Genomic DNA, 13,024 nt, shown 5'->3' on the forward strand with positions numbered 1-13,024 from the left:
ACACACACACACACAGTTCAATGATGTGAACCACGCAGTGAGCATAAGGAACTGTGACACAGCTTCCTCGCTCTAATATATCTGAGCAACTACTAGGCAGTAATTTATAAAACAGATTTAACATTGCATATCTAATATTTACGATTAATAAAATGAATGATCATCATGTATAGATGCAGAAAGAATAAAAAAAGTAAGAGAGAGCAGGTGTACTGTACCGAGAGCCAGCTTCGCCATCTGCAAGTTGCTGATCCATGACTGTTTGATGGCTGGGCTGAGGGTATTGAACACTGCACTGAAGTAGGTCGGCTTCCCCGCCCTGCAAACAGAGACGACCAAAACACGCATGAATAAAAAAATTATTACTCGATTTTTTCAATTTTATTTACATAGCGTCAAATCCCAACAGCAGTTGGCTCAGGTTCGGACATGTGCAGAGGGAGAAGGGTGGATGTATTTGACAGGGATGATGAAGACAGAGCTGCAGGCAGGAGGAAAAGAGGAAGACCTCAGAGGAGGATGATGGATGTAGTGAAGGAGGACATGCAGAGGGGTGGTGTGACAGAGGAGGATGGTAGGGCCGGGGTGAGATGGAGGAAGTTGATGCTCTGTGGCGACCCATAAAGGGATCAGCCGATGAAAAAAAGGAAGATGTTAAAGTGTCGGTCTGCAGACAGAGATAACAAGATAACATCCGATTTGTGCCCAAAAACCTTCAGAGATGTTTTAGCGAGATTGTCCTCGATCACGTGCATTTACATTCCTCTAAGCGGCACTTTAATGTTTGAATATTCCTGCAAACAGAGCAACTGAGCAGAAGCACTGCACTTAAACACCGCCTGCATCACAGGAGAAGGCCCGCGTCAGGCTTGAATGACGTCTGCCTGATTACCGAGCGCTGACACGAGGACAGAGCGAGAGGAACGCAGTGGAAATCAATACCAATGATCACTTCTGTAAGGATCTGGTGCGCACATTATACATTTATATATATTCTTGCTGTGTGCGGGTGGAGGGCTCACTGCTGTCAGTGCCTGATGCTGAGACGTGTTTCTGAGAAACGAGGGGAGGGATTAGAGAGCTACAGCTGCCTTTCCAAACATACCCATGGATAATCTCACCGGCTAAATGTAGTCGGGAGAAAGCGAGAGGGCGAGCCAGAAAACAGTTACGCTCACAGGGAATGTGAAAAAGCCAAAACAAGGTGCACCCTTGGGAGGCCACGTGCAGACTATAAGACGGCGTGTAGACGTATGAGATGAGCGTTTGTATTCAGCAGCAGCTGGGCAGACTGTGACTGCTAGCACTGATGCACATTTCCACTGCTGTGATTCATGCCTCAGATTAGAGCTGGTGCAGAAACCTGTTTATCCAAACAGGCTCGAAATACATCCAGAGATTGGGGGGGCAGACGGGGAAAGCAGGGTAAAGGGGGATAAAGGCAAACCTAGGATAAACATGAACTCCTGGGGGGGTGAGGAGGATCGAGACATTGAAGCCTGAAGCTAAAAATGTGAGAAAAGCACAAACTTGTCTTGTTTGCCAGGCAGCTGGAGCTGGATCCTACACCGGTCAGCTGCCCTGATCTCCTCCTCCTTCTTCAGTATCAGCCTCTGGAGTCCTGATACCCAGTCTTGGGCCACGGTGGGATTTACATTCTGCAGAAAAGAATAACGGAGAGAGGAGAAACAGAGAGACAAAGGCAGAGGAATGGAAAAAGATTTAAGAGGGAGAAGGAATGGGAATAACAATGGGCCATGGAGGTAAACGAATCCACCTCAGAGTATCACGTCATCAATAAATCATAACAGCATTTATTTAGAGCCATTAGTGCGATTCAAGTTCAAATGAAAGCTATTCCTAAGAGAATCCGCTGCTAATACTGTTATCTGCATTGACTGAAGCCAAAATAGAAAACAGCTGTCACTCTAATGCGCTCTAACACAGAGCTATTACTTATGCAACTTTTGACACATCTACTTTCTAATTCTCGTCGACACGCGCTCGAGGAGACTTCCAGTTTTCGACGCTTGTTGCAGCGGCCAAGTTATTATCATTAGTTTGCTAAATAAAATGCTTTGGATGAATCAACACGTCTACAAATGTTGTCTCTGGCTTAATGTCTCATAAATTATTACAGCGGCACAGATTAGCTCGCATACTAAGCATCTGCACAAACAGGCCAAGAATAAGATTCTACGACAGGAAAATCAGGAAAACCCTGAAGTGACATCGAGACTTGACACGAGAAGAGTTTTGGTAAACACTTCTAATTAAGAGAAGCCTCAACATTTAGAAGTTTGTTTTTAGCCGTGCTCACAAATATCAGACTTTCTCTCCTTTCCCTTTGCATCAGTGTCCAAACCTCCCGTCTCTGACACGCGTCTCTCTGAGAGCTTCTTCATCTGACAGATCTACAAGCACCACACACACACACACACACAGACACTAACCATCAAAAGTGAATGCCTAACCCTGACCCTTAGCTTCAACTTTTCAACTTAACCATAACCCAAATGTAACCCTGACACTAAAACCACATTTTGAGTCTCAAAAATGGCTTCAAACTCGTGGGGACGGCATTTTGTCCCCATAAGTACAATAACATTCCAATTTGTGGTCCCCACAAAGATGTCTAAACAAGTACACACACAGAGACACACACAGTCTATACTACATCTGATTGTAATGACTTTTGTTAATAAGGTCGCTGCTGTCAGGTCAAATATTTCTCCATCATCCTCCCAGTATCACACTGACACGCTGCTGATACCTGCTCCTCTGTTACTCCTGTTACCTTACAGGACATCAGTGTCTGCTTGGTCATGTGAAACTGACTTCAAGCCACCTTGATGTACGTCCTCCATCATTTTTCATTGGTGTGTTTGACTCTATTGACCTCTGTATTCTGGAAATAATGAATACTTCTCTTTATACTGGCTCAGTTTCCAGCTATTTTAAACAAGCTATTGTTGAACCAATATTAAAGAAACCAAATTTGGACCAAGCAGTTACAGGCCAATATCAAAATGACCGTTGGTGTCAAAGACCTTGGAAGAAACAGTTGCAGAACAACTTAACGTTTTGGAGAAGAACAATGTTCTGGACATTTTCCAGTCTGGTTTCTGCACATTACACTCCACTGAAACCGCTTTGCTTAAAGCGTGTGGTGACACTGATGGCAGCAGAGTCAGGAGAGTACACCGTTCTGGTTCTGCTGGATCTCAGCTCTGCTTTTGATATTGTTGATCACAGCATCCTGATAAATAGGCTGAAGGACTTGTTTGGGATTACTGGTGTTGTTTTAAATGGTTTATGTCGCAGCTATCTGAGAGATCCTTTACTGTCTGTATGAATCATGTGCTGTCGGAAACATCAGTTCTGCCTTCTGGGGCACCTCAAGGATCTGTTTTAGGTCCTATTCACTTTTTGCTGTATATCCTCGCCTCTGTCAGTGCGCCCCAGGGCAGCTGTGGCTACAATGTAGCTTGCCATCGCCAGTGTGTGAATGTGTGTGTGAATGGGTGAATGACTGAATGTAGTGTGAAGCGCTTTGGGGTCCTTAGGGACTAGAAAAGCGCTATACAAATGCAGGCCATTTACCATAGGCCAAATTATCAGACGTTACAATAATATTTCTTATCATCTCTATGCTGATGACATTCAGTTATACTGTTCTTTCAAAGCTTCTGAGTTTTATAAATTGTCGTGTTTAAATAATTGTCTGTCTGAGATCAAACAATGGTTAAATGACAGTTTCCTCCAGTTAAATGCAGATAAAACAGAAACCTTGATTGTTGCACCTGATCACATGCTCTCAGAAATTAAGCAGCATATCAGTTTTTTAGACCCTTCATTTCAGTCGCGTCTCAGAAACTTGGGTGTTATATTTGACCGTTCAATGTCTCGTGAGAAACACTCTGAACAACTTGTCCAGAACTGTTTTTATCATCTAAGAAACATTTCTAAACTCAGACTGGTGTCAAAGGCAGACCTTGAGATGATTCATGCTTTTATGTCTTCTCGTTTGGATTATTGTAACGGTCTTTTTACGTGTCTCAACAAATCAGCTCTGGATCGCCTTCAGACTGTACAGAATGCTGCGGCAAGACTTTTAACTGGTACAAACAAGAGGTCACACATTGCTCCAGTTTTGGCTTCTCTTCATTGGGTAAATTTTAGGGTGCATTTTAAAATTTTAGTTGTAACTTTTAGAGCTCTGCACGGTGAAGCTCCCCAGTACATCTCTGACCTGCTGAAACCTCATGCTACATCTCGAGCACTCAGGTCGTCAGGTCAAAGGTTACTGGTGGTCCCTCGTACTGGGTTTAAAACACGTGGGGATCGAGCTTTTCAGGCACCGAGGCTGTGGGACTCCGTGCCGTTGACTCCTTTAAAAAGCAGCTGCAGATGTTTTTATACAAATGAGCTTTTAATTAATTTTTTCACTGTTTTATATTATTTTATTTGTATTTCTGATTTTATTGTGAAGCACTTTGTGATTTTTATCTGTGAAATGTGCTTTATAAATACATTTTACTTACTTACACACCTGCTTACACCCCACGAGCACAGGCAGGCTTGTGTGTATGCGCAGCTACACGATATGACAGGTTTGAACAGTACAAACCAGGATGCAGGAGACTCCTCATCCTCCTCAGACAAACTGCCCACAAAGGCACATTTTACAGCATCATACAAACACAGAGCAAACTGGTCCTTGTGGACATGTGAGAGGAGGCTTCATGAATATGATTTTAGGTCCCTAGGTACATCCATTAAAAGAACATTAGTGTGTGTCAACTCTCACAACCTTCCAAGAATATTAATAGACAGGAAATCCCAAAAAGCTCCCATGTTTTAGACTCATGTTCAGTTTGATTTTACCTAAAATGTCGGGACTTTACCTCTGAGACCCAGATTTTTCTCAGACTGACTCTATTTTAGACATAATTAACTATATCATGCAGCGGAGTACCTGGTAGTTTCCCTTGAGGCTGCCAATCATGGTGGAGATCTGGTTGACCAGGCTGAGATCATGGATTAGGTTCTGCAGGTCTTGGTACAGCTGACCGGGGCCCATGTACAGTTTATCTACACAGAAACACATTTTCAGGCGATTGATTCACATCAAATCAAATGTAATAAAAGTGTAATAATGGCTCATACAGTAGCAAAAGAGCAGCAGTGACTACAATCCCAAATTAAAGTATTACAAACGGACAGACAGCATGGCTCAGAGGAAGCTGAATGAGCAAAGTCAGGGTGATTAGATAAGCAGTTGTCCTCCCACACGGACAGTGACAGCTCTGCAGGCGTGGCAGTAATTCTCACCCCTGTGAACCAGCCAGCGTTAGCTTTCAGGGGACAAACATCTAATGCTGTTTGTTGATGCATGTCAGTGTAAATCATCCTCTCTGTTCCTCCCACCTGTACCTGCTCTATGTGGGCGGAAACAGGTTTCCAGCTTCCTGTCTGCCCCTTGTGGAAGCTAGTAATCCAACGTGATGTTACAGCAACTGTTGCAGTTCTGCATCTATGGAAAAAACACTGCAGCACAGACCGGATTAAAGGTCTGTCAGGGCACCGGCCTCCATCGCTCTCCGTCAGTCAGCTGATCTGCCCATGAAGAACAGCACTTGCAGCAGAGAGCAAGAGGAAAACACTTGCTAAGTCTGCGTGTGAAGGTCTGCAGCGAACAAAGAGTTAAACTGCAACTCTGGGAGATCCAGAATGCCTTCAGCTCTGTTTGCGTCTGTTATTCTTCTCTCCTCTTTCATACTCTCGTACAATAGTCACAAAGTCTGACTCCGACTGCAGCTCCATGGTAACCCGGCCCGGCTCCCTCACGACTGGGCGTTCGGGGGAAATCTTACCCCTGTTTGTACATGACCAGTTCGTTGGTGGTCTCTGTAAGAGTTACTCTGAAACGTTTCCCTCCGAGTTTGCCTGCATGAGGCTGTTCAAATACAGCCATCTTTACACATGCGTGAGCACTACTGCTGGGCCTCCTGTAGACTATATTGGTTTTTGGTTTCACTGATGTTTGCATGACCTCCAATTCAATCGCAGTGATCCCAAAATATATTTCACATGTTTATTTACTTGAAACAATCATGATATCAGATGAGGAATTTGCTCTTGGAGTGTTTCTGGTTTTGGTAGCGTCTGTGCGTGGGTGTCTTTCTGTCTGCAAACACAACAAAAGGTTTGAAGTTTTATCAGAATTTATTCAAAGTAGAAACTGCTTCTTGTTGTTCCAGGCTCGTCTAAGGCAGCTGCACGGCTCATGTGTCTCTTTAAACACTGTGACCAGGAGGCTGAATGCAGGTCGGGACAGGAATAAACCTTCATCATTGAAACATTAACATTTCTACATGATTTAAATGTCTTTGTTTTTATTGTTATTGCTATAACCTGCATATGACTGGTCTCTGTGCTAACTTTCTCACACCATCAGTACCATTACTTGCTGTTTATTACGTGTATTTACTAGCAGAAGTAATAAGGCCCAGGCAAGAATATAACCCCATCACAGCAGCGACCATTCCCACAGACTAGACTGGCTCTGTGTAACCCATTTCAAACTGGGTCCAACCTCGTGAATGGCTCTTTGTGAGAGCACCAACTGCCCAGATTTTTCTAACAAAACCGGCCCAGGAGCATCTTCAGAAGCAGGACAGTCACCCCAGCAATTACACGCTTCCTAAAAACAAACACAATATCTACAAATGACACACCGGCCGTGAGAGCCGCAGGAAAACAACTCCAAATGACCGGTGTGCACGGTGGTCTAATTGCAGTGCAGCGTAGGGAAGAGATGACTTAAGCAGAGAGACATGAAAACGATGACATCATAGCTGGAGAGTCCCTGCGTTGCCTTCACTGCAGGCTGGTCTGCGAGCGGATTTTTGGCTGCACACACGGGGCTGAGAAAACAATTGTTTCCACTTGTTAAAAGTTCCTGGATGATGCACACACACACACACACACACACAGTTGTCCAGGAGCTTTTAACACACACACACACACACACACACACACACACACACACACACACACACACACACACACACACACACACACACACACACAAATCAAGTTATTTCCAGACTAAGTGCATCACAGCGAGGAAACTCTGATGTATTAATGTTAAGTAATGTAGATAATCTCAACATTAAGTTCCATTACATCTGATTCTGTCTGCAAGAACAGCCCCATCATCTGTTAACATGCTGGACTCTCCATGGGAGGCAGATGATGTGAAACAGTGGAGCGCTCGCTGAATGCAGCTTACACTCAGGGAAAAAGTAAAAGCACATAAATAGCAGGTAGAGAAAAGAAGAAGGTGTTTAAGTAGCTGGTGGGCAGCAGGTGTGGATCAGAGATCGATGACAGTGTGACCACTAGCAGGAAAAGTCTGACTGTTATATCAAAGTATTTGAGAGAAGTGGAGAGTCAGTGAGCTCCGGAGCGCAGTGTGTAATCAGCGGCAGTAATTACAGCGCTGAAGGAACCAGCCTTTGACCTCTGCTTGAATTCTTCAAACTTTGGACAAACCAGGGAAAATACGTAATCAAAGCATTGCAGCAGACACCCGGCAAATTTAAACACAGATCGAATCCTGAAATAAAAAGTGCAGCGCTGCGACCGCAGAATGCGACGCTGTTTTTAGGCCTGCTGTTTGTCTGGTCTGGGCCTTTTAAAGTGGCCGAGCAGCTGTGTGTGACGGGGAACCTACTGGAAAGACTGAAATCACCCGACCGGCAGCCAGCAAAGCTGAGGACTGCAGAGGGGAAAAAACACACATGTGCTGGCTGGGAAATAAATATTTCCACTGATGTTTTTAAGAAACGGTGACAGTTTTCAACTCGGTCTAAGGAAGTCGAAGCAGATGCAGTTCCTCATGTCAGAGGACCGACCCTCAACTGCTGATACCGTACGATCCACTAAACTAATGAGTTACTAGATTTGTGCCAAACAGAGACACAAATAAGGTGACGGGCGAGCAGACACAAAATCCCTGACTGTGAAACTGCGTCGTACTTGGCTTGGCGCTGATCACCACTTTCTCGCCCGAATGAGGAGGAGGGAAGCGGCCGGTGTCGGCCATGTCTTCGCTGGACCCGAACTCAAGCACCTCCACGAAGCTCAGAGGCACGCTCCACTTCAGAAGGAACTTCTGGTCAAGTGTTACGCTTCCGCTGCCACTGCCGCTGCCATCCTGAAATCTGAAAAAGAAATGAGCGATGAAAACGCTTTGATATGAAACCCCCCGATTCTCACACAGGTATGTAACTTTGTGGGTTGTGGTCTCCCTCACCGGATGTTGGGCGTGGCACACATGAGCACATCGTTGAGCAGGAACAGGCGTCGCTCCTTGGTTTTGATGATTTCCCCACGCTCGTTGTAGACCGTTTCCACCATGTCGTCTGAGCGGATCAAGTAGCGGCTGCCGTTACTTAGAAGCTGATGACAGAGATGATATGCTACATTAATGCTCTGAAGACGCTAAACAAAAACCCAGCTCGGAGAAGGAATACAGAACAAGCAAAGACTAAGAGTCCTCGTATTTCATTTGGCATTAATGGCTCATTTCACTCTTGCATCCTCTCACTTTGGATAAGAGTAATGCAGCGACTCTGAGAATATCCAGGCTACGGGGAACTCACAGCCTGCCCCATCCAGGCCATCCTGTAAACACGCCTGTGCACAGATGCCAGAGTGGGTGGCTGAAGACAGTCGAATAATTATACCTTGGGGAAAGCTGGTGTTTTTGTGCAAACGCTGTGCTAAGCCATGCACTAAAAATAAGGTATTCAGTCAGGAGAGAAGCTCCAGTGTCTGATGGCCGCCCACACTGGGACTGAGAGAAATGCCACAGCATATGCTAAAAAATAAATCAGCCAAAAGCAAAGTCTCCACCGATCAGTAGACTTTTGGTTCGGCGCAGAAACGTGCAGACCTTGTTGAGGTAGCGCTCGTTCATGGCCTTTGCGATGTGACGGATCTCGCAGCGCTGGTCGGCTTCTCTCTTCTTTTCATTGAGCTTCTCAGCCAGAGTCTCCAGTTCGGTCAGGGCCATCTGCAGGGGCAGGCGGTCCGGGTGACCCACTGGTGTGTTCTTCAACATGTCCTGATGAAGACGAGAGAAAAAAGACACCAGTTTGATGCTTTTTCACCCCGTTTTCAACAACTAATACCAGCCGAGCCCTGTTCTGCCCCACTCCATCTTTCTACATATAACACACATCCTCATAATTCATCCTAAAGATTTAAGAATCGATGGAGAGCCCTTCTACGAATTATCAAGCTGTCTTGATTGCTATTAAACTGGTGTAAAAAAGAAAGAAAGCGGCCCAGTGTTCCACATTTTCACTGATATTTTCCTGCAGCAGACATTAATAGTAAATATGCCGGGGCAACGGGAAGCAGGATTAAAAGAGACGAGGAAAGCAGGTCTCTTCAGAGCAATTCCCCTGCCTCGCTTTGAGCCGCAGCTTTGAAAAACAAAGTGCTGGGTTTATGAATGCGGCACTCCCTCTGCTGGTGAACACATGAACAACACTGCCTGCTGCACATTGCATTTTACTGTGAAGGAGGTGAAAATAAGAGTGAACTATACCTGCAGCAGCAAAATGAACTGAGGGAATCTCTGGATAGGCTTCATCATCAGGCCGTACAGAGTCATTCGGTCACTGCTGGTTTCCTGACGATGCTGTCGGCGACAAGATGGCCAATTGGTGTAAAGACTTTCATTTTGTAAGAAAATCAATATACCAATCTGTTTTAATGTGAACAGCTGCATTTGATATCAGATATATAGCAAAACAGCTTTTTTTATTCAAATGCACAGCAACAAAATAATGAAACAGTTTAATGAGAAACAAACTTCCACTCTGTCCTGTAAGATTAATATTTGACATTAGTGTGTTGGTCTCAAACCTTGAGGAATTCCAGGAATGCTGGTTTGGAGGCGCACGTCTTCCTCACGACTGCCATCGCAGTGCTGAAGTTATTCACATACTCGCGATAGGCGTCCAGCACCATGGACTTAGAGAACTGCACATAAACACAGGGGTTACTTACTGCATCATGTGCTTCAGTTACAGGAAATGACATCATCCAAACCTCTATAAAGATGCAGACCACAGCAGCAGTACCATTAAAAATGTGAATTCACTTTAACTTGTCTATGGTGCTTTAATAAGGTGTAAATATGCTTTTTATAAATTAGGTCTAATAATGCTCATGCTCACAAGCAAAGAGCTGTGTGATATAGTTATGTTACATAAAGATTTACATAAAAAGCTTTTCTGTCTAAGTCATGTTCACCAATAAGCGGTAAAAGTTCCATCAGACGGAGAACTATTTATAGGAATACTGAAAACGATTGATGCTGGTCTGCTGCTGAAAACGGATTTTCAGTGTTTTGTCCATCAGTTTGTCCAGACTGAATCTCCTGAGTGTTGGCTGATGGGCAAAGCGAGACTCAGACGTCATCCTTTCAGCGTGCGGGACAGAAGACGCTCCCTCTGAGGGCTTTTATCGCTTTTTTAACCGCTGAGTGGCACAGCAGTGAGAACTTTAGCTCCAGTGTTATTTAGGTAAAAAAAAATGAATCTCTTCAAGGTTCAAACTTGCCTATGAGGTGACATTTTTTTTGTTTTACTCTATAAATACTTCAGGTCCAAATAAAGCTTTTAATGTGAAATCCTGTGGTTTTATTATTTGAACTGTGGCGTGTCACATGACAGGCTTTAGATATCTCCGTGAGACGTCTGACAGGAAGTAAGATGGCACGAGCTTACCGACGCCACAAAGACATCCCCAATCATCTCCAGGCTGTCCCACTCCGCCACGCGGCTCGCCAGGGCGATCTGGAACAGGAAGTGGCACTGCAGGATTTCACGCACGCGATAGAAAGTCATCTTCAGTTTCCTGTCACTCAGCAGTCTGGGCTCGATCTGCGACAGGGGCTTCTCGTATTGCTGACGAAGGAGACAATACAAACTGTAATAAGATGCACTTAAGAACCAAAGCGCCAATCACCGCAGCTGTACTCGCATACCTCTAAAATCCTCTTGAGAGAATCGAGATAATTCTTCTCGCTCTCCAAAATAGATCCCAGGATGCATCTTCTGACCAGCTGTGGATCAAACACAGGTTTCCTTCACCAGCGATTTCACAGAGTTAAGCATAACTGGATTAGGTTAGAGTTGGGAAAGTTACAAACCTGCTGCTGTGACAGAGCCTCCGGTGCTGGACACAGTACTGGCTCAACATTGAAACAGTCCACCTCGATGAAGAGTCCAGACTCCTCATCCTCAAAACAGGCCGACTTCTCTAAAAGATTCGAAACAACAGGAAGTAAAGCACTAAAGTCCACCTGAAGAGCAAAAAGCTATGACTCAGCCTCCTAGAAGCACCAAGTGACCACATTTACAAGATTTTCAGAAAACCTGACCTCTGACCTTGAGGCTGAGGTCAATGAGATTTGAACTCCTAGGTAATTGTGTATTTTAGTGTAACTTAAGCAGCACAAACCCTGACAGAAAGACTTGGTTTTGATGAAGGAGCGTCCCTTCTTCACTGCAGCTTTGGTTTTCTCCAGTCCATCTTTGGTTCCTTCCTTGGCAGCCTTCACCAGCTTTTGCATCTTGGATGAGACAGAATGCACCATTACTAGGATTTGAAGAGTCCTTTTTAGTCCAGGTTTGGTTTAGTCTGTCTAAACCTACGGCTAAAGAAGAGCTGAACCGATCTACAGGAGCAGTGTTAGAGGAGGGATGAACAGAATGCGTAACACAAGACGACAGAAGAGCAGAGGCGACCACAGGAGACAGAAACTGGGACATCAGCTAAAAGCAACGTGGTGCTTTTAAGAACATAATGCGAGATCGAGGTTTAAATGTCACAGACATCGCAGTCTGTACAATGGAACACAAAGGTTCAAATGCTTGGGAGACACGGTTGCTGGTGTCTCAGTTTGCTGAAGAATAAACACGTGTTACTTTAAATGTGTCCTTTCGGACGTCCGACGCACGAACATTCAATGAGACAGGTCGACGTGGCAGAAAGGGATGCAAAGGAACTGCTCGCACTCCCACCATCACCACCACCACAAGTTCATTCACGTCACAGCAGGATGAAGGTACCAAGTCAGAAGCAGGACGCCCAGAGTGGAGGTAGCCAGACTGAGTGTGAAGGGCTGGGACTACTTTATCTAGTACAAACACATGAGGTGAGCCTCAGCCAGTTTACCTTCTGCTCGTGTTTCTGTTTTAACTGCTGCAGCTCTACCGTTCCCACTGTGTTTGCCATTAGATCTTTCATCTTTTTCTCATAGTGTTCTTTCAAGCGTGTCAGATCTTGAGAGAGCTAAACAAAAGCAAAGCAAGCGTTACTGGTTACACAGACTGGGAATGAGCAGGAGTCCCACCACGCTCGCCTTCGTGTCGACGTGGTGGTTTTTTAAATAAAGTGATTTTGAAGTGTCAAAACCACGAGGCAAATCATCACAGCGTGCAGGAAGACGACTAGGAGAAGCGAATGGGCTGCATCGAATGCACGAGTGTGCATCGCTGTAAACTGGAAAGAATAAGCACAGTAAAAAAGACACTTTCATAAACTGTATGAAAGACACGCTGCGTTATCCCCGCTATCCTGAGCTGCATGTTTAACGTGCTGACGAGAAAAGTAATCCTTATACACACATGAGTCTTCCTCTGGGGCGGCTTCCCTCTCATGAAGGCGTGGGGCAGGCCGTTCTCAGGCCGACCTTCCCCGTCGCTGGCTTCGTCGTAGCTTTCAAACTCGCTGGAGCTCCAGCCGTTGTCGAGGGAGCTGTTGCAGCCGCCCTCCTCGCCGAGCTCCACATCGTCGTAGATCATCTCATCTGGATCTGTACGAATGAGAGCGACTCGCAGTGATACTCAGAAATACTACAGTCTGGCTATGACCTTAAATGAACTTGAAGTTTCATGATGCAAACGAACACGTGAGAAGTCCCAAGCTTCACTGA

At 45.1% G+C, this 13,024-nt stretch overlaps 1 protein-coding gene across 3 annotated transcripts in view; it reads right to left on the minus strand.

Moving 5' to 3' along the window:
* arhgef10 (Rho guanine nucleotide exchange factor (GEF) 10) overlaps positions 1–13,024 on the minus strand; it is a 44,755-nt gene that overhangs the window by 16,619 nt on the left and 15,112 nt on the right. For 2 of the 3 annotated variants that reach the window (XM_085392510.1, XM_085392509.1), the window contains exons 8-21: positions 12,717–12,904; positions 12,265–12,381; positions 11,548–11,659; positions 11,237–11,346; positions 11,072–11,149; positions 10,812–10,991; positions 9,946–10,062; positions 9,626–9,718; positions 8,966–9,136; positions 8,324–8,469; positions 8,047–8,231; positions 4,979–5,094; positions 1,531–1,658; positions 219–319 (exon numbers count right to left, since the gene is read on the minus strand). In XM_085392510.1, coding sequence (XP_085248636.1) covers positions 219–319; positions 1,531–1,658; positions 4,979–5,094; positions 8,047–8,231; positions 8,324–8,469; positions 8,966–9,136; positions 9,626–9,718; positions 9,946–10,062; positions 10,812–10,991; positions 11,072–11,149; positions 11,237–11,346; positions 11,548–11,659; positions 12,265–12,381; positions 12,717–12,904 — 1,842 coding nt within the window. The remainder of the gene's footprint in view (positions 1–218; positions 320–1,530; positions 1,659–4,978; positions 5,095–8,046; positions 8,232–8,323; positions 8,470–8,965; positions 9,137–9,625; positions 9,719–9,945; positions 10,063–10,811; positions 10,992–11,071; positions 11,150–11,236; positions 11,347–11,547; positions 11,660–12,264; positions 12,382–12,716; positions 12,905–13,024) is intronic. The other variant, XM_085392511.1, reaches the window with a different exon arrangement.

Source organism: Rhamphochromis longiceps, linkage group LG19 (genome assembly GCF_057381845.1).
Source record: "Rhamphochromis longiceps isolate RC_006_pf linkage group LG19, R_longiceps_female_GT1.1, whole genome shotgun sequence".
Classification (NCBI taxonomy): domain Eukaryota; kingdom Metazoa; phylum Chordata; class Actinopteri; order Cichliformes; family Cichlidae; genus Rhamphochromis; species Rhamphochromis longiceps.